The following is a 21,723-nucleotide window of genomic DNA, read 5'->3' as shown; positions in this document are numbered from 1 at the left end:
AACATAATCTATCTGCAGTGATGTTATCGTAAGTAAAACAATAAAATACCTATAGTAGTGTGGGTGGGAAAGACATGTAGGCAGCTTACAATGCCTCTGAATTGTAAGTGATGGCAGAATTACCAATCACCAACTGTTAGCAAGTCAGTCATAAACAAGATAATCATCAACTAGTACAGGTGTTACAGAAATAAGAAGTAATGGGGTTAATTCACTAAAGACAAAAAAGACTGTTCACTTTGCAAGAGAAGTTGCACTTTACAAGGGGGTTAGCCAAGGAGCTTAGTGAATGAGGTGAAGCTTTGAAGTGAAATTTCATCGCATTCACTAAGCTCTGGTGAAAATTTCCTTGCAAAGTGCAACTTCCCTTGCAAAGTGAACGGCCTATTTGACATTAGTAAATTAATCCCAATGTACCTTATTAATCAAACTGTCCCAAAATATCAAATAGCCATCACATTTCAATCTTAGTTCTATAAATATATATTTTCTTTGCAAGTTTGAATCTGATTGATGGACATGGAACAACACAGAGTTCTTATTTGGGAAATCTTAAACCCAAGTGGAAAAAATGTATATATATGTTTTATGAACAGTCCTTCTGCTTTCCTCAATAAACTGGCAGTTATCACCAGTCTGAAGTTTGCTGTGTTTTAAAGCAGAACTCGAGGCAGAAATAATAATGAATCATTGTAAAGGTGCATTCATACTATCAAGCAAAATGTTCTTCTTTCCATTGATTGCTATCCAGTTAATGAGATAATCATCTTTCCTGTAGTGGTTTTACAGCGCTGTTTCCCCGTAACTTCCATTACATAAGACAGGTGGCCACTATGCTGTATATCCCCCTGGCCACCAGTGTAACTTCCCAGCTGTAGTACTTTAAACAGCGAGCGATGACGTAATTATGCCCAACTCGCTGTAGTGGGTGGACCCATGAGTCTCAGACTCCCGATCTGATCCACCCACTTTATCTGCATCCGTGCCTCAGCTCTGATTGCCAACAAACCCACTCCCTCAGGTCTGCCCACAGCTAACCCGCACATGAGCCCATCATGTCTTACATTTCCTTAACACCTTCCCGCCCGGCCTATAGCAGATTGACAGCCAGGCGGGACACTCGTCGTTGTGCTGGGCGTCATATGACACAGGGCTGCGCAGCGGTGCGATCTGTCACCGGCTGTATCCACGGGACATGACATATCACTACACCGGCCCGTTGCCAGTATCATGTGACCGCCGTGACCAATCACAACATATTACATGTCAATTGTATACAATAGATGGCTTCCTGTTATGCCATCCATTGTATACAATTATGCTGTTAGCTGTGACTGGTCAAGGCAGTCACATGATACAGACAGGGCCAATCACAGCCCAGCTGTATCATGTGATCAGCTTTGCCCAATCACTGCTAATCACAACAAAAGACTGAATGAATCAGTTTCATTCAGTAACAATGATTGCAAATATCAATGAAATACATTGGTATTAGCAATCATAATGTGTTAAAAAAAAAGATCCTGATCACTTGCCCAGAGTAGTTCAATGTTACTATGGTAACACTGTATTGATTTGGTCACAGTGTGCTGAAAAATAAAATAGTAAAAAAAATAAAAAAATGTAATAAAAAATGTAATAGAAACATTTGAAAAAAAAAAATATACAAATTCAATTATTATTATTTTCACCAAAGAAATGTAGCAGAATACATTTTGACCTACATTTATGAAGAAATGTTATTTATGTGCAAACTTTTATAACAGAAACGAAGAAAGGTGCGTTTTTTGTTTCACGTGTTTTTTGTTTTATTTAGCAAAAAATGAAAAACTCAGTGGTGATTAAATACCACCAAAAGAAAGCTCTATATGTGTGAAAAAAATGCTAAAAATTTCATATGGGTACAATGTTGCATGACTGCGCAATTGTCATTCAAAATGCAACAGCGCTGAAAGCTGAAAATTGGCCTGGGCAGGAAAGGGGCATAAGTGCCAAGTATTAAAGTGGTTAAGCATCATGAGAAATGTAGTTTTCTATAGTGGCACGGATGTGATGTATGGCTATATCTAAAGTCTTCCTCCTGGCGTGGAAGCAGAAAAATTTTCAGTGGAACGCTGTGATGTCACAAAGCTATAAAGTCACTGATTTCTCAAAAAGTAAGCCTTTTTTTCTGAAAAAATGTATCTGTAGTATATTTGGGCCAGGAGAGAGCATCTTGTAACCAGGGGCAGACTGACAACTCATGGGGCCCCCGGGCAATAGGGGATCATGGGGCCCCTGTGTCCTTGCCCAAACTCAAAAAAGCCTATGAAAAAGGTACCAGGGGCATCTCATGGGGTCCCCTACTGACTCTGGGCCCTCATGCAGTGCCCAAGTTTCCAAATTCTCAGTCCGCCCCTGCTTGTAACCAATATATAGCAGAATCCTGCAGTTCTGCTTTAAGGAGAAACCTTAGCTGATCCTTGTGATAATACCTGTAATGAATTGAAAAAATATTTTTCAAACATGAAAAAAGTAAATGCTTTATACTATTGTGATGTCAACGTAAAGAGTTTAATTTGCATGTACAGCCCTGGCCAAAAGTTTTGAGGATGACACAAATATCAACTTGCCTGCAAGGAAACACGCTGCAGTCATCATTGCTTTGCGCAAAAGGGGATTCACAGGCAAGGATATTGCTGCTGCTAAGATTGCACCTAAATCAACCATTTATCAGATCATCAAGAACTTCAAGGAGAGAGGTTCAATTGTTATGAAGAAGGCTTCAGGGTGCCCAAAAAAGTCCAGCAAGTGCCAGGACAGTCTCCTCAGCTCCGGGATTGGGGTACCACCAGTGCAGAGCTTGCTCAGGAATGGCAGCAGGCAGGCGTAAGTGCATCTGCATGTACAGTGAGGCGAAGACTTTTGGAGGATGGCCTGGTGCCAAGAAAGGCAGCAAAGAAGCCACTTCTCGCCAGGAAAAACATCAGGGACAGACTGATATTCTGCAAAAGGTACAGGGATCGGACCACTGAGCACTGGGGTAAAGTAATTTTCTCTGATGAATCTCATTTGTGATTGTTTGGGACATCCGGAAAAACCTTGAAAATTCATGTGTGGGGTAGCTTCTCAGCCAAGGAAGTGGGCTCACTGACAATTTTGCCGAAGAACACAGCCATGAATAAAGAGTGGTACAAAAACATCCATGAGAGCAACTTCTCCCAACCATCCAAGGACAGTTTGGTGATGAACAATTAATAAATAATTTGCGCTAGTAAATATATATAAATATATGTAAAGAAATCATCAAATCATAAGTCCAGAAAAATATATATATACCAATACCACAGAAAAATATAAAATATAAAATATGGGCGGAGCTTGATTGATGTGATGTCATTACGTTTTTGACTGCCAGCTATTGCACATGTGCTGAGTAGTCAGGCTCGTTTATGTGATTGCTGTTGATGCTGTTGATGCTGGTGTCGGCTGGGACACCTCTTGAGTAAGTGCAATGAGTATCTAATAAAGGAATTGGTTTTTATAATATTGCACCATGAAGTCTTTCTGTTTCTCTCGAGTGCTTGGCATTTCCCCCCATGGATACGTTTGAAGGTGGTCCTTTTTCTATTGGAGAAGTGGATTTTCGATTAACTACAAAGTTTTTCGTCCTGTTATTTCGATCGATGAGGATCGGTGTGTTGGAGAGCTTCCGTTTCTGAAGATATTTTTTTGGATGATCTGCCATTATATTATCAAGGTTTTTTGGTGAAATTTTTTTATATTGAGACACTTTTTTTTATATTGAGACACTCCTTTTGCACAAAAGTTTTTTTGCACCTAAAAAGTTTTTTATATTTTTCTGTGGTATTGGTATATATATATTTTTCTGGACTTATGATTTGATGATTTCTTTACATATATTTATATATATTTACTAGCGCAAATTATTTATTAATTGGTACACTTTATATATGGTGGTTTTTTTGCAGCTGGTACACTATTAGTAAGTTATACAATTTTGACCATAGGCGCTATTATTAATTAATTATCTTATTGGTGATGAACAATGCCTTCTACAGCATGATGGAGCACCTTACCATAAGGTTACATAGAGGGTATGACAGTGGGCAGTATGTACAGGAGAGGAGTGTAAAGGGTATGACAGTGGGCAGTATGTACAGGAGAGGGGTGTGGAGGGCATGACAGTGGATGGTATGTACAGGAGAGGGGTGTGGAGGGTATGATAGTGGGCAGTATGTACAGGAGAGGGGTGTGGAGGGTATGACAGTGTGCAGCATGTACTGTACAAGAGAGGAGTGTAAAGGGTTTGACAGTGGGCAGCATGTACAGGAGAGGGATGTGGAGGGTATGACAGTGGGCCGCATGTACAGGAGAGGGATGTGGAGGGTATGACAGTGGGCAGCATGTACAGGAGAGGAGTGTGGAGGGTATAACAGTAAGCAGCATGTACAGGAGAGGGATGAGGAGGGTATGACAGTGTGCAGCATGTACAAGAGAAGGATGTGGAGGGTATGAATTGGGCAGCATGTACAAGAGAGGAGTGTAAAGGGTATGACAGTGGGAATCATGTACAGGAGAGGGGTATGGAGGGTATGACAGTGGACGGTATGTACAGGAGAGGGATGTGGAGAGTATGACAGTGGGCAGCATGTACAGGAGAGGGATGAGGAGGGTATGACAGTGGGCAACATGTACAGGAGAGGGGTGTGGAGGGTATGACAGTGGGCAGCATGTACAGGAGAGGGATGTGGAGAGTATGACAGTGGGCAACATGTACAGGAGAGGGGTGTGGAGGGTATGACAGAGGGCAGCATGTACAGGGGAGGGATGTGGAGAGTATGACAGTGAGCAGCATGTACAGGAGAGGGATGAGGAGGGTATGACAGTGTGCAGCATGTACAAGAGAGGGATGTGGAGGGTATGAATTGGGCAGCATGTACAAGAGAGGAATGTAAAGGGTATGACAGTGGGCAGCATTTACAGGAGAGGGATTTGGAGAGTATGACAGTGGGCAGCATGTACAGGAGAGGAGTGTGGAGGGTATAAGAGTAGGCAGCATGTAAAGGAGAGGGATGAGGAGGGTATGACAGTGTGCAACATGTACAAGAGAGGGATGTGGAGGGTATGAATTGGGCAGCATGTACAAGAGAGGAGTGTAAAGGGTATGACAGTGGGCAGCATGTACAGGAGAGGGGTGTGGAGGGTATGACAGTGGACGGTATGTACAGGAGAGGGGTGTGGAGGGTATGACAGTGGGCAGCATGTACAGGAGAGGAATGTGGAGGGTATGAAACTGAGCAGTATGTATAGAATAGTATGGAGGGTATGGTGGTATGTGCAGGAAAGGAAGGCAGAGGGTATACTGGTGGGTATTTTGTGCAAGAGTGAAGGGAATGATAGCAGGCTGTGCAGGAGTGTGGAATGTATGACAGTGTATCATGTGCAGGAGAGCAGTACAGAAAACTAATGCAGCCATCACATGCCTGTTGCATCTGGAAATGCCTGGGCCAAACTTCATGGTACCGTAGCACCCTGTGGTTTGGTGTGGCATGCTTTTGGAAAAGATTCAGTGGCTTCTTTTCTGTGTTGCTCACGCATGGGGCAACTCATTGTAATGAACGGGCTGCCCTACACATGACGTATGAAAAACAAATTTGCGCTTGGTGGCAACTGTATGTTTGAGCCAAGCCTATCTGAGCAGTTACAAAATAACAATCCTCAATAAACATAAATTGTCCTCTAAATAATCAACGTTCATACAATTATGCTTCCATCCAAACAGCTTGCTCAGTGTAAACTGAGGATTGTTATAGTTTATTTACTCACAGAGTGTTTAGTTGATGTGTTCGGTTTACAGTGTTCATTGTACATAGTTTGGATAACACAGGGTTAAATGGCATGGCTATAATTAATGTCACAATATCTGGACCTACACGGTGCTTGGGATGCCTATATAGACAGTTCCTGCTTGATACCCCAGTCACACTGGGTGCGACTTGCCATGAGATATGCAAATCGCATGGCAAGTAGCACCCTATTGTCCACAATGAAAGCGGTCATATCGGTGCGATTCCGACTTTTTGCTATTAAACATATCTAGTGAAAAAATTAAAAAACTCAGATTTCATCATAAATGTAGGTCAAAATGTATTCTGCTTCATGTCTTTGCTAAAAAAAACAATAATTGTTTATTAATTGATGGTGGTATATATACACAATTTTTTTCTTTTATTCTAGTAATGGCGGCGATCAGCGACTTATAGCGGGACTGCAGGACTGCAGCGGGCATTCTGACACTGGGCAAGAACTGACTAACTGTCACTGACATCCCCAGTGACACTAATACAGTGTCTGATATAAAAGCATGAGCAAATGAATGCTGAAACTCCTGTGAAGGCCGACGAGCTCCACAATGTCCTTGACCCCACATGGAGTACTTTTTGGGAATGCAAGCCTTGCTGCCCTCAACGGACCAGGGGAATCCAAAGAAGCTGTGAGCAAAGAAACAACTAGAGGGCGCACGGGCCTAGTACATTACCTTCTAAAAATGAGATTTATTGAATAAAAAGTAGTATACTCACAAAAGAATAAAATCAAAGGCACATCACAAAAAATAGCAATATGCAGAGCAATACAAAGCAATGTGCGGGAGCTGACGGGAGAGATCTGTATTGTTTACATACAGACTTCTCCCTTGTCAGTGTTTCTTGGCAATCGCCGGGTGTCGGCGGGGAATCACCAGCGGGGACCCGGTGATCGAGAGCTCAGGCCACCAATGGCGGCGTGCGCCTCCTATCTGGAAATGCAAAATCACGTATATATACGTGATTTTGCACAGCTCTGCCGCCCTGTAGAAGTATTTCTGCTATAGCGCAGTGGGAAGGAGGTTAACAGAACACAATGTCAGCAAAAGTGACAGTTAGAGGGTTGCTACAATCCATTTAACACTGGCAGGGGTGCTTACTATGGTCAGCTTTTTATTTAATTCTGTAAAATATTTATCCCAAAAAATAACACTGTTGCTGTAACTGTTTAAATAGTGTTAGCTTGAGTTTGGCTTTGATTTGTTAAAAATAAATAAATAAATAAGAAAACAAAAGTTTAAAGTGCCCCCGTCGTCGTCCCCTGCTCGCACGTAGTGTTGAACGCATACGTAGGCCATGCCCACATACCGTATGTAAACAGTGTTTAAACCGCACATGTGAGGGATTCCCACAAACGTTAGAGCAAGAGCAATAATTCTGGCACTAGACCTCCTCTGTAACTTTACACTGCTAACCTGTAGAAATTTTTAAAGCATCACCCATGGAGATTTTTAAGTACCGCAGTTTCACACCATTCCATGAGCGTGCACAATTTTAAAGCGTGACATGTTGGGTATCTAACATCCTCTTTCATATTTTACAAAAAAATTGGGGTATATATTGTTTCTTTTTTTTTTTTTTTAATCAAAGTATATTTTTTTCCAAAAAATATATATTCATTTTTAAAAACTGTGCATTTTGGTTTTCGGCAAAGTGCATTTTGAATTTTCGTTTTCTGCACCAGAACTTTCATTTAGGTGCACCACTATTGTTTAGGTGTGTCCTATTCCATAGTTCTGGTAAATCTAAAGTTTGTACAATCAGATTGCATAGTGTATGGCCATCTTTATACAACTACAAAGGAGGGAGTGGATGGACACACTTGGTTGACAGGCCCCGTTTACGTCTTTACTTAGGGAAAACTTGCAGTCCCGCATGTGTTTGCTTTGGAGTGTTTTAACTCGTCAGGCATAGAGCAGCCCATTCAGTTGAATGGACTTCCCTATGCATGACAAGCCCCCCAGAGAAGCTTCAGAACTTTTTTGGGAGCGGAGCACGATGTGTTACCACAGTTTTTGGTGCATTTGCCGCACTTGGGGTGTCTTTAGCATGTAATGACAACACAAACGTGATGCACATTTGCAGCATGTTTCTGAAACGCATGGCAAAGCATGCAATTTCTGTGGAGTTCTCCGTGCGTTCGGAAACACACAGATGTGACTGGAGCCACATTGTTCATGTGTAAACAAACAAATTTCACTTTAAGGCCCCATTCGCTCTTAGGGTGCGTTTTTTGGCTAGTTTTTCCCATGACGCACATAGGGCAGCCTGTTGATTTCAATGGGGTGCACTACACACAGGACATTTTGGCATGATGTGGGTTGTGCATTTTTTATTGGTTGTTTTTCTGCATTTTTCATGTGACAAAACGCATGCTTGTTTCTGTGTTTGGTGTGCCGTTAACAATTAATGGCACTGAAAGCGCAACTAGTTAATTTTGGGTGTCTAAATGTGGCCATACATTATACAATCTGATTGCACAATCTCTGTAGGATCTCTTTTAGGTTTACCAAAACTATATCATAGGAGGACACACCATCTATTCAGTCACTCTGTATTCAAACAGGCAGGTCCTTGCACTACACAGTTGATGGTAGATCTAAAGGAGCTTGTACAATCAGATTGCATAGTGTATGGTGAGCTTTGCAGACCCCAGGACACACTTCTCCTTATTTAAATACTACAGCTCTATCCACATAGGCTGTTATCTGATTGCTCATCTTCTGCACACTCTGCAAAATGAACAATTTACGCAAGATGAGATTAAGACAGGAAAAAAAAATTGATGCCTGTGTATTATTGATAACGATGATCACTGATTAATTGCATTGGAAAACCATTGCAAATCCAGGAACCTACATATCCCCCAATGGGACTTTAAAGGCATGCATTCAAAAGATACATACAAGGCAATTTAAAGATTCATACAACGCAATCAGCTTGATCAGCTTTGGCTATGCTTTCAAGGCATTGCCTTGTATGTATCTTTGGAAATATATGACCATCTATAAACCCTGGAAGAACATCTATTTAGGAACCGTTCCACCACGGGATTCATGTTCCTGGCCCCAGCAGTCCTCAATCAACTTCATCCCTTCCCACATGGTGGCCTAGGTCTTTCATGCCTCTGAGATCCAACTGGCAGGCTGGTGATACCCGCATTTGTTGTTGTTTTTACATTTACGGTTTCTCACTAGTATCCATTGTTGTTGATTTAGATGTGGTATCCTCTAATACCACTGAGGAAAGAGCTACAGGTCTCTGAAACGTGTCGGGTGAATGGAGACACATCTATGACATAATTATATATATGACAATTATGGGACTTTGATCTAGTGACACTCTGCTTTGTAAGTTGCATTTATAAAAAAAAATGTTTGTACTGGAATAAAAAGATGTATTTTTACCTCTATTTACATGTTGTGGCATAAATGCCTTAAACCACTTGCCCTCCAGAGGATTTACCCTTCTTCCTGACCAGGTCATTTTTTGCAATGCGGCGCTGCGTTATTTTAATTGAAAATTGCGCGTTCATGCAACACTGCACCCAAATGAAAATTACTTCCTTTTTTTCCCCACAAATGGAGCTTTCTTTTGGTGGTATTTAATCGCCTGTGCGCTTTTTATTTTTTTGCGCTATAAACAAAAAAAGACCGACAATTTTGAAAAAAAAAAAACTATATTTTTGACTTTTTGCTATAAAACATATCCAGTAAAAAAATTTTTAAAAAATCAAACTTCGGCATATATTTAGGACAAAATGTATTCTGCTTCATGTCTTTGCCGAAAAAAATGCAGATACGTGTAAGTTTTATGTTTACATGAAAGTTATAGTGTCCACAAATGGCGATATATATAAACTGGAATTTTTTTATACTAGTAATGGTGGCAATCAGTGACTTATAGTGGGACTGCGTGGCATTTTTACACTGGGGGGGAACTGAATAACTGTCACTGACATCCCCTGTGACACTAATACAGTGATCAGTGCTAATAAAAAGCACTGACACTGTAAGAATGACACTGGGCAGGAAGGGGTTAACATCTGGTTGCGATCAAAGGGTTAATTGTGTGCTGTTTTACTGTGTTGTCAGTGTGTGCTTTACTATGTAAGCATACTGGTTTGTATTGCTCTGCAATGCATGATGGTGCTGACAGGGAAAGTGGCCACAGCTGTCGATCACTGGGTCCCGGCCGAAGATTCCCCGCCAGCACCCGGCAATCGCCAAGGAGCGCTGACAGGGGAGAGGTCTTTGTGTAATCAATACAGATCTCTCCCCTGTCAGCACCAGGGAAGGGATAGAGCAGGGTTGAGAGAACAAACACAGACAATGGAATATGGAAGTGCTTGTCTACAGACACATTTGACTGCACAGAGCAGATGCTGTCGGTGGAAGAGAGGATTGTTGAATGTATGAGATTCACCCGAGGCCTGCTCTTAGGCCGGTCTTCGGTCAATGCAGGAATTTCTATCTCTTCGGCTTCTTTATCCACATCTATGGTTTTTGAATTGTTAGCCACTCCAGTTTGCAGCTCCAATGTCTGACGCCTGGCTGTGGGATGTTCTAGCTTAAATGACTTCCTCTGTGTATGTTTGGGGCAGACTATCTGGAGACGGTCCAACTCGGCAGGCCTAACAACACGATTGTGACCTTGCCTGTCTCTAGGGACTGTTCGCATTCACAAGAAGGCATCCCCACTTTGTTTCATAGAGGAGTATTAAGACTGCTGTTCAATGTAGATAACTCTGGATGGAGCTGAACCATCCCTGTCAGTTTCTGGATGTTTTCTAAGAAATACAGCAAGGGCTAAGGTAAGGCCTTGTTCTCAAAATGAAAGAAAGCTTTTATTTTTCTACAATAGAGGTACATTAATTGGTACATAGGGCAGTTGGAATTTAGGAAAAAAAAAAAGGTGAACTTGGCCTTTAAGGATTATGGCCCACACAACTGCAATAGTCTTTAGGGCAAAATACAATCATTCTGTATATTTATTTGAGAACAGACTGCTTGAAATAAGCATCCATTTTCACTGAAGCAGTTAGCGTGAGTGGTTGGGGGTAGTAGCTGCAGTAGTAGAATGTCAAAGCCAAGGCTTGGATGTAGCATAGCAAACAATACCGTGTTTATACATCTGTCGCCTCTGGCAATGATTAAACCACCTGCGCCTTTTCACCTCATCCAGGTTTGGACAACGATTGCTATGCAAATTTTCAGGCGGCCTATGAACTCACATCATGCACCTGGGGAAAGTCCCGCTCTCTAGTCTGCACATAGCTGATGGAATCAGGTTTCATGGGTTGGGTGTATATAAGCAATGTTAGTTTCGCTCTTTTTAGTTGCCTTACTAAGCTATCTTGTGGATTGTTCTTGATCTTGCAAACCTGCCGGGTACGTTAACCTTTACCTTGTATTTAAGTGAGGTCTTCTTTCTCTTACGTAATATACTATAGCTTCCATATATTATTCTAGCTGTTCTTTGCATTTTCAGTATGCTAAATTTAGGCTGATTTCACTTTTTTTATTTAGCATTGTAGAATACGGTTTTCAGGAGTAAACATGTACAGGCAGTTAAAGCATGTATAGAAGCAAGTACTTGATTGGCAAAGATATGTCTGTCTGTTTTCTGCAAAGAAAAAATGACTTATGTTTTGCTTTGGACTGAGTGTTTATTGTGTTATACTTTAGGGACAATGGCGGGAGCAACATGTGACATGAGCAGTATTCTTACAAACTACATTACGACGTTATATCCACCAATCCAAGCTCACCCTGTGCCTGCTAGCGTTTTATCAAGCCAGGACAATGACAAGTTCCTTACTTTTGCCATTCCAGAGCCGAGCAGTGATCTAACAGGTAAAAAAGTAATATGATACTATATACAAGCATAAAGCAGCTGCTGTATAGACACGGACACAAAAACATATACAGGAGCATGTTTTTTTTTTTTTTTTAATTATTTCCATTATTCAAAAACTTACATTGTAATTATGAGATGAATCAAGCTGGAAGCCTTGCAAGTGCTAAAGGATGGCACAGTTTTCCCATAGTGATTTTGTAGGGTATGTCTAATTCTGCATATCATTGAGTGTGCATGGCGTGGGCTGCGTAGTTCTATGGAAAGCAGAGGTAGCTGTAAAAATTCCAATCTTGGAAGACCAAGAGCCACACCTGATAAATGTGCACACCCTAAAATTGTCTTTACCCATGCATTAATGTAATTCCATCATGTCCTATGACATGGAGGCAGGTGTATCCCACTAGTAGATACATATTGTATGCATATTTATAGACTGGCAATTATATGATCAAATAACATTGCCAGTGTGCAATTTAAGTATCATCATCATTTTTTCCTTAATATGCACTGAAATACCTAATAAGCATCTTAAGTAGGCTAATAATGATTTCACGTGGCTGAAGCCTCTAGCCATACTATGTCACAAATCAGACTTTATCACTAAAGTGAAGTGATCCATGTTAAATTTACTAATGTGAAAACTGAGCTCCATTGACCCTGTGTTCTCTTCAAACATTCACTCAGGTGTATGTTTGAAGTATACACAGGTTCATTTCAGCTTACTCATTTCTTAAGTCATTATAGCCCATGGACACTTTACATCGCTGCACAATAAACTATATGTTGGGATAAAGGAGTTGAGAATCTTCATGCAATAACCTGTGTGAATGTTTACTTCATTTATCCAATTATGTGCAGATGAAATAAGTGAGTAGGAATCTGCTTTTAACATGATTGGACATTTGTAGTGAATATTCTCACCATCTACTGTGTGAAGACCGTCAACTCTTAGTAAATCAGGTTTATTATGTGTAATTCCTTAAAAAAAAATTAAACTGGAAAGTGATTTCATTATTTTGCAGTGGACCTATGCGGGTGGGCCCAGAACATGCCAAACCTGTGGACCAGAGAACAAGTTTTGGACTGGTTCAGTTACAGCATAGAGAGGAACAAGTGGGATGCCAGCACTATAGATCTGAAGCAATGTGACATGGATGGGCAGTGTCTTTGCCAGCTCAGCAAGGAAGATATGAGGACGATGTTTCGGGGACTTGGAGACAAGCTTTATGATCATTTGTGCCAGCTGAAAGAATGTACGTATTGGGGTAAAGTTAATAAACAGTACATGATATGATATTTTTATTGCAACAATGATAAAAGTGCAAGAGACATATTTCTAAGGCATCAGATGAAAATGCACAGATGGAGCAGAACACTAAATATTATGTATATGATGCCAGACTACCAGAACTTGCAACACATCAGTGGTATATAACAGTGAACCAATGTCCATAGTATAATAAACCAAAAGTCGTATAAGTGTTTCATTAAACAGTTGCTGTCTGTTTTGTAGGAGATCATGGTCCAGCTTCCTTGGGCACTTGATCATGTGACCATTGTCCCAATAAAGTTCAAGTGGTCTCTATTCAGACAGAGCCACTGATATGCTGCCTTAGCCTCAATGTCAGTTCCAGAAGCCACTCTTAGCAGAAACCAAGTGATGTTGCAAGTGCTTAGATTTCTCTGAGTATTTTATTATTTATTGATTTGTTTCAGGTACTTATATAGCGCCATCAATTTACGCAGCACTTTAAATATATATTATACATTCACATCAGTCCCTAACCCTCAAGGGGTGTACATCTAAAGCCCCTAACTTACATTCATACATACACATACAAGGGCCAATTTAGACAGGATCCAATTAACCTACCAGCATGTCTTTGGAGTGTGAGAGGAAACCAGAGTACCTGGAGAGTACAGATCAGATTTAACATTTCCTTAATAAATGATACTTGAAGGCTTATGAAATTATAAATAAAGTGCACAAAAAACTTGTACTGTCGAGTATTAAGTAGCTACTCAATATAACTGTGCCCTAATTTGTTTATACAGGGCATACTCCTCCAACAGTGAATGCTGAAATCGGGGATTATGAATTAAATGGTAATTCTTCATTTTCACTTTGCTTCTTTCTTGTAGCATTGATGGGTTTTTTTTCTTTAGTTGCTGACTTTTCGCATTTTTCTAGGAGACCCATTTCAGTGGGATCTGATCTGTGACTTGATCCGAAATGAAGATCTGCATGGAATCAAGAAAGAAATGGGTATGGAACCTTAGAATTACTATTGGAGGGTGTTAGGTGGGGGTGGGTATGTAGTTTGCCTGAGAAAAGCCATAAACCAGCTAGTGGGTGTAGAATATTGTGAAAGGAGCTTGAGTATTTGAAATGCATGTATTCTGTATATAGATAAGAAAATTCCATGGGGTTCCATGAGTCACTTGTACATAGCTTGGGAAAAAAAGAAAAGTATAGCTTACATATCATAGCTAATAAGAGACAGTCAACACCAATAACCAAAGAATAGAAATGCACAAAGTAAGGAAAGTAAAATATTGACTTCTTGTCTGTTTTTTCAGATTTTGACTTTTACGCAGATAGGACAATAGATGCAGGTTATTTCTCTGATCCGATCTCTCCAGCAAGCCCCGAATCCTGTGCATCTGGTAAGCATATCACGGACTGAAAAATATATTACAGCTTTATTGTTAGAACCTTTATAGAGGTTATTTTCCAGTCAATGACCTCAATTATTTTCTTTAGCAGGAACAGTGGCATATAGCCCACAAGCTGGAGATTCTTCAGCGGGAAGTGATCTGGATATCAAAAGTCATTTGAAAAGAGGTGAGAGAATATTGTACAAAAATAAAAACATACTTTTGACAAAATGACTATGATTTTATGCAAAAATATTTTCCAGGCAGCTAGTATTAGCAGTGGCAATATACATATTTCTCAAAAATATATCTCATGCAATCGAGAGGAAAAAAAAGCAAACATGCAAATAGAAAAACCGAAGTTACACAAGAATTACATATTTCAGAATTAGTTCCTCAATGTTACACCTCTCAATCGTCAGGTTGAAAGTTTTTTTTTTCCTGAAGATACTTCCTGCCTGGATACCTGATATCACCTTTTTTTGTATAGTATGAGCACTGGAGATCATAGGTCAATGACACTTTAAGTGTTGGGACTCTGCTCTGAGATAATTGATATCTAGTTTAGTTTACAGCAGGCATACATGATGGAAAAGTACATGGAGGAAAAGAATTGCCCTGAATAATTTTAGATGAACCTTGTACCCACATGCATGTTTTGCCTTCAATGTCTTTCATTGATAACTTTACAATAAATTATCTTGACAAGTGACATTGTAGCAGCAACATCCCTCCATCAAGATATATTGTTCACATTTTTTTCATATTGCGTGCAGGTAATGTTCCTATCAAGAGAGAAGGTGACATTAGAATGGTCAACTTGACCCCAATTTGGGATCAATGACTGACAATTCAGATAGCAGATGTGCTCAGCCATGGCATTGACTGTTAAAGTAGAACTAAAGTGTCCTATATAATAGTCTAAACAATACCAAATTCGGTTACTATGTGATGCGCAAGCCTCATAAAATAAACAAAATCATTTAATTTACCTCCCCTGACTGAGCCAAAACTGCCTTCATTTGTGTCTCACATGCTTGCTATCCCAGACACTGCAGCTTGCAGTAGGATGGTTTCAGCAGCAGAGGTAGCACTGTCAATCCAAAAAGCAGCGGACAGGTTTGGTCTGGTGTTGCTGGACAAGCTACAGGCTTGTGAACTAGCAGTGGTGATGCTAATAGCCACCCCCAGTGCAACATATTTGCATCCCAATGTAGTGAAAACAGGCACAGCCTACAAGAGAGTGACAACTCTGCTCTGAATTTAGAAGCAGTGCAACATCGTTGCCACACCATCAAAGTAAGTTGCATTAGTTGGACTTCACTGGCAGGATCAACAGGCCTTTATGGAGATGGTCTTTGTGCAACTTTGCAGGGGCCTAAGGGAAATTGTAAGTGTAGATTGCCCTATAAGTGCTGCAGTGCTTGTTTTGTAATAGGCCATTGTTCGTCTTTAAGGATACAAGACTTCTTTATCACAACATATTTAATATATCTAGTAGACAAATGTAACATATCTAGTAGAAAATGCATGCAAGCTTATTTAGTGTGTTCTACTGATTTATTATAATATGCTTGATTATTTTTGTCTCTCCTTCAGATGTCTTCTCAATCAAAAATGATGTTACACCAAACAAGAGAAGGCGGGGAAGACCTAGAAAGTTGGCATCTGACCGCAGAGACATCCTTGAGACAAAGAAGAGTAAGCACTGTGAGTAGGAAAAGAACAGTATTTTCCATAATTGCCCATAACAACAAACTCATGTAAGCCAGCCAAAAACAGTGCAATTTTTTTTTCCTGGAACCACAGGTTGTGGGAAGGAAAATTGCTTGATTCCCCCCCCATCAACACAGCCAGTATTGAAGGGGGAATCCCTCCCACGGAACCCCCATGCTGGGAGAAAACAGTGATTACTGCTAGCGGTTATAATAGCCACTAGGAATAATCTCGTAATATTCGAATGCAAAACCTCACAGGCTGATTGCACCCAAGGGGTAATGAATAAGCGCTTTAGTATGAAACGCATTTACCTGCCAGTCCCCCACTGCATTTCCACTGTCTGTATTGGTTTTATCTTGGTTCATTAAAGTGGATTGTTTGGAGCGCAGCTGATCGGACGTCCTTTGTTCTCAGCTGATTGTACCCAAGTTGATCGATCAACTTCGGTACATTCAGTCTGCCCATACATGATCAAATATGGTCCAGTTCCTGCTGAACCAACTCAGATTTGAAAAGTGTATGAGCCGGCTTTACTAAGTATGCAGCTTCTTTATCTTTTGTATTTCAATGGTTTTTATTAATTTTAAACAGTATAAAACAGAGGCAACAAAACACGCCCATGCAGGGGCTATCAATGCAGCTTCTTTATCTTTTAATTTTTGTGTATGTTCCAGTTTAGGCTGGTGCCATTCCATTTCCTACTTTCACTTGTAGCATCCTAAGGAACCACCTTTGCATGCAGGAACTAGAGCTGTGTATCCATACCAGGGGCGGACTGACAACTCATGGGGCCTCCGGGCAATAGGGGATCATGGGGCCCCTGTGTCCTTGCCTAAACTCAAAAAAGCCAGGGGCATCTCATGGGGCCCCCTACTGACCCCAGGCCCTCGGGCAGTGCCCGAGTTTCCAAATGGTCAGTCCGCCCCTGATCCATACACTGTGTGCATCAATAGAAACATAGGGCTCTGTAGCCTAGGATGGCAAGGCACTCACCTGCTCCACCATTCTTTTCCTCCCTTCCTTCTCCAGGCTAATGGACTGTCTTGAGACTGCACTGTCCACTATTGACTCTTTCCTATAAAAAACAGAATTTCAGAGAAGCAATACTAAGAGAGCTAGCAGCATCCAAAGTTGTAAACTGCAAGTGCTGGAGTAGGAATTTTAGCATATAATGTATTGGGGAATATTTATTTTGTGTTCAATGTATTAATCTAAATAATATTGTGAGTTTAATATAACTTTAATCATTTTCCGACAAATTGTTATGTAGAACAGCTTTACTGTGCTCTACACTTTATTTAAATATATAAGCCCAAAGACTTATTTTATGTGTATTAGGAACAACTCTTCTCCCATACAAAGCACGTTTTTGCAATAAATACCTTTTGACTGTATTTTTCAGTTGAATAAATGTCAAATATTCTTTCCTAGCAGCACGTGGTACACACCTCTGGGAGTTTATTCGGGATATATTGTTGCAACCAGATTTGAATGATGGCCTTTTGAAGTGGGAAGATAGAACTGAAGGGGTCTTCAAATTCCTTCGTTCAGAGGCAGTGGCCCAGCTGTGGGGACAAAAGAAGAAGAATGCCAGTATGACATATGAGAAACTTAGTCGAGCTATGAGGTTAGTATCACTCGCAAAGTTTCACCTATATTCTACTATGACATACAAATAAAATGGAAAATTACAATAAACAGCTTAAGTAAAACTTCTAAAGTTTTCTGGTACATGTCAGTGTATATGTAATGATAAGAACCATTTTATCAGGAAATCAAATAGATAAAGAAACAATAGTTATGGTTGGAACCAAGTAGGTGGGAGAGTCTCAAGATAATGCAAAAATATATCTGGAAAATGTACTAATCATCCTGTCATTTAAATATATTAAAAGTCATTATTCCTATCTTCATAGATACTACTATAAGCGGGAAATCCTTGAGCGTGTAGATGGTCGCAGACTGGTATATAAATTTGGAAAGAACTCCACTGGATGGCGATTGAGTGATAAAGTGTCCCAAGGATGTTAAATGCAGAATGGAAGATACATAGTGTGGATATTCTTCCACTGTGCATGTTTACGTCAGATCTCAACCTTTTTTCTAAGGACGTTGATGTAGCATCATTATTACGGTGCCAAATACTTAAGCTGATATTTTAGCTTCTGTAGGTTGTTGTAAACCAGTTTTATTTTTGTATTTCTCATTGAAAATATTTTCAGGCTCTTTACTGTAGTTAATGTGAATTATAGGAGCAAATGATTGCAAATGTACACAAGGGCCAAGTACTATCCTGTAACGACATCCCTTACAAGTGATAAGTTATTAGCTAAAAAGCTTTGTGCATAAAAATCCTCTTGCGCTAACAAATGGTGAACAACTAAAAACAGCTGCCAACACTCTCCTACTAATACCTAGTGTAGTGTGCAATCTTGAATAAATATATAGTGTGGCGCTCAGAATAAATAAATAATGTGTAATCAAAGACTAATTAATAAATAAATATTCCCTAAAAAACAATAATAAATAAAGACTAATTAATAAATGACTAATGTGTAAATAAATTGAGGTATTATTGTTTTTTAGGGAATATTTATTTATTAATTAGTCTTTGATTACACATTATTTATTTATTCTGAGCGCCACACTATATATTTATTCAAGATAGCTAAAAAGCTTTGCTTCCGCATGGCTATTCAGAAATCTTCCTGAATATTGGACTTGTAGTGTTTCGATGATCATCTGATTTTTACCTGAAAGGTAGAAATGAAGTGCTTTTTGATAGAATATATTGCAAAAGAGAGCTTTTGAGGTCCTAGACCAGGGGTGTCAAACTCCATTTCATCGCAGGCCGTATCAGCATTATGGTTGCCTTCAAAGGGCTGGTTGTATATGTAAGAATAGATGCCCAGAGTACCCCACCCCCCATTACATCAGATGTTAGAATCCCACACCCTCCCTAACATCATTGTGCACCCCCTGTGGGGGGCAGAGCTGGAAAGCAGAAAGTTCAGGATCTGGACAAGGAGCAGAGGAGGAGTGGAGTCTGCTGAATGCTGAGACCAGGGGAGGCAGAGATGAGGGGGTTCTGCAGCTGCAGGATTCGGCAGAGGAGCTTTATTCTCCTCTGTGCTGCCGACTGCTAAGACAATGTGAGGGCAAATACAAGGGGGTACCTGCAGGAGAGGTGCAAGGGCCACATGAAATGACCTAGAGGGCCATTTTGGCCCATGGGCCTTGTGTTTGACACCTGTGTTCTAGACTCTGAGAAGCTCCCTGTGCACATCATGATTATCAGACTGGGTTGTTTTAGACCCAGTCTGTAAACAAATAGCTTGTGTATGGTGCATCAATCGCTGGCCCAATTTTTAAGATGCACCAGTATTTAATGGATTTGAAGGAAAATCAAATCAAGGGTTTATGCCTAATCTACAAATTTGGCTGTATGTCTATATGGTCAAATATGTCATTCTGTATATCTGTTTTCCTGATTGATTAAATAGCACTGCAGTGCTCTTTACAAAGTGTTCTAAGCAAAGATCATTTTATAAAAGTATTGCAGTTCCAGAAACGTAGTTGTAGCCTTAATAAAGGCATGATAATGTTAGTGCTATATGTACAGATAATATATACATTTCTTGTAAATATTGCCTTTTAGATAAAAAAGAAAATAGCTTTCTCAAAGCATTTTTCCTACCGACTATTTCCATGTATTTTTGTATTCTTCTAATAATTCAGCTGGACTGTCATGTATATAATATATTTTTTTATATGAAGACATTTTTATGTGTGCACTGTAATGTACAGTTTTGAAAGATTAATTTGTAAATATCTTAAATATTATCAGTTAGGTATTTGTATAAACAAATAAGAATATGAAATTAAAGTAACATACAAAAGTGGACGTATTGTGGGGCCTGCTCCAACTCTTTTTCCTGGGAGTCTTTTGAGCACAGATTTGCCAATTGGTAAACCTTTGAATTGGAAGAAAATTGGAATGCCACTGAAAGGCTGGATACAAGACATATTTCTATTAGCCTCTTTCTGACCGCGCTATAGCTGAAAGATGGCTACAGCACAGCTCTCCAGTTCTGGGAGGATGGATGTTCATGGACGTCCACCCACATTTGCTCCTCCTGTGTGCCCCCTGGGACATGCAGCGGGAGCTCCCTGTGAACGGTCCTTTACCCTGTGATCACCAGACTTGGCCGTTATCAGTACTTCTTTCCTCACATGCTGTCTCTGTATAAGCAAAGGAGAGCCCATAACTGGCAAGTCTGAGGGTGGGTACATTATTTAAACTAATAATCAGCGCACTGATCATTAGTACCCTGAATATCAGTGTGGCCCCATCAGTGCCCACTAGTGCAGCCCCATCAGTGCCCACCAGTGCAGCCACCTCAGCACACATCAGTGAAGCAGAAAAATTACTTATTTGCAAAATGTTATAACAGAGACTAAGAAAAACATATTTTTATTTCCAAATCTTCGTCCTTTTTTTTTTTCTTCAAATATTTCATGTCCAACAGTAGATTTGCACAGCACATACAACATTTTTTTTAACATAAACTCTTTTTTTTAGTTTTTTGTTTTTCATGCATTACAAAATACAATATATTGCCAAAAGTATTGGGATACCCCTCCAAATCACTGGATTGATGTGTTCCAATCACCTTCATGGCCACAAGTGTATAAAATCAAGCACCTAGGCATGCAGACTGCTTCTACAAACATTTGTGAAAGAATGGGTCGCTCTCAGGAGCTCAGTGAATTCAAGCATGGTACCGTGAAAGGTTGCCACCTGTGCAATAAGTCCATTAGTGAAATTTCCTTGTTACTAAATATTCCACGGTCAACTATTAGTAGTATAACAAAGTGGAAGCAACTGGGAACAACAGCAACTTGAAGCGATAGGCCTCGTAAAATGACACAGTGCGCAGAAGCCGCCAACTGTCTGCAGAGTCAATAGCTAAAGGCCTCCAAACTTCATGTGGCCTTCAGATTAGCACAACAACAGTGTGTAGAGAGCTTCATGGAATGGGCTTCCATGACCGAGCAGCTGCATCCAAGCCTTACATCACCAACTGCAATGCAAAGCGTCAGATGCAGTGGTGTAAAGCACGCCACCACTGGACTCTAGAACAGTGGAGACGTGTTCTCTGGAGTGACAAATCATGCTTCTCTGACTGGCAATCCATTGGACATGTTTGGGTTTGGTGGTTGCCAGGAGAACGGTATTTGTCTGACTGCATTGTGCCAAGTGTAAAGTTTGGTGGAGGAGGGATTATGGTGTGGGGTTGTTTTTCAGGGGTTGGGCTTGACCCCTTAGTTCCAGTAAAGGAGCTCTTAAAGCGTCAGCATACCAAGACATTTTGGACAATTTGATGCTCCCAACTTTGTGGTAACAGTTTGGGAGTGACCCCTTCGTGTTCCAATATGACCAGTGCACAAAGCAAGGTCCATAAAGAACTTGACTGGCCTGCACAGAGTCCTGACCAAAACCCAATAGAACACCTTTGGGATGAATTAGAGCGGAGACTGTGAGCTAGGCCTACTCGGCCAACATCAGTGCCTGATCTCACAAATGTGCTTCTGGAAGAATGGTCAAACATGCCAGTAG

The 21,723-nt window shown here is 40.4% G+C and overlaps 1 protein-coding gene across 2 annotated transcripts; it reads left to right on the top strand.

The window, feature by feature from the left end:
- The first annotated feature begins 11,153 nt into the window (after nt 1-11,153).
- On the top strand, nt 11,154-20,007 carry ELF3 (E74 like ETS transcription factor 3). 2 transcript variants are annotated; one of them, XM_089659185.1, is made up of 10 exons: nt 11,154-11,257; nt 11,555-11,722; nt 12,749-12,979; nt 13,782-13,832; nt 13,918-13,992; nt 14,307-14,393; nt 14,491-14,571; nt 15,984-16,094; nt 17,538-17,730; nt 18,020-20,007. In XM_089659185.1, the coding sequence occupies exons 2-10, from the start codon at nt 11,560-11,562 to the stop codon at nt 18,132-18,134; spliced, it is 1,107 nt and encodes a 368-aa protein (XP_089515311.1). In that variant the 5' UTR covers nt 11,154-11,257; nt 11,555-11,559; the 3' UTR covers nt 18,135-20,007. The 2 variants fall into 2 exon arrangements, with proteins under 2 accessions (XP_089515311.1, XP_089515310.1); XM_089659184.1 differs by having other exon boundaries at nt 17,535-17,730.
- Nucleotides 20,008-21,723: the final 1,716 nt, after the last annotated feature.

The sequence above is a fragment of the Staurois parvus genome, unplaced genomic scaffold (genome assembly GCF_062004578.1).
Source record: "Staurois parvus isolate SC_StPar_1 unplaced genomic scaffold, SC_StPar_1.0 ptg001134l, whole genome shotgun sequence".
Taxonomy (NCBI): Eukaryota; Metazoa; Chordata; class Amphibia; order Anura; family Ranidae; genus Staurois; species Staurois parvus.
Note: the sequence above shows the minus strand (reverse complement) of the source record. Positions and strands in the feature narration are given on the sequence as shown.

Bases quoted from the DNA above. Each gene is read 5' to 3' on its own strand.
- ELF3 (XM_089659184.1), top strand. From the start codon at position 11,560: ATGGCGGGAGCAACATGTGACATGAGCAGTATTCTTACAAACTACATT. The intron at 12,980-13,781 runs GTACGTATTGGG...TTGTTTATACAG, and splicing joins TTTGTGCCAGCTGAAAGAAT to GGCATACTCCTCCAACAGTG. The intron at 14,394-14,490 runs GTAAGCATATCA...TATTTTCTTTAG, and splicing joins CCCCGAATCCTGTGCATCTG to CAGGAACAGTGGCATATAGC.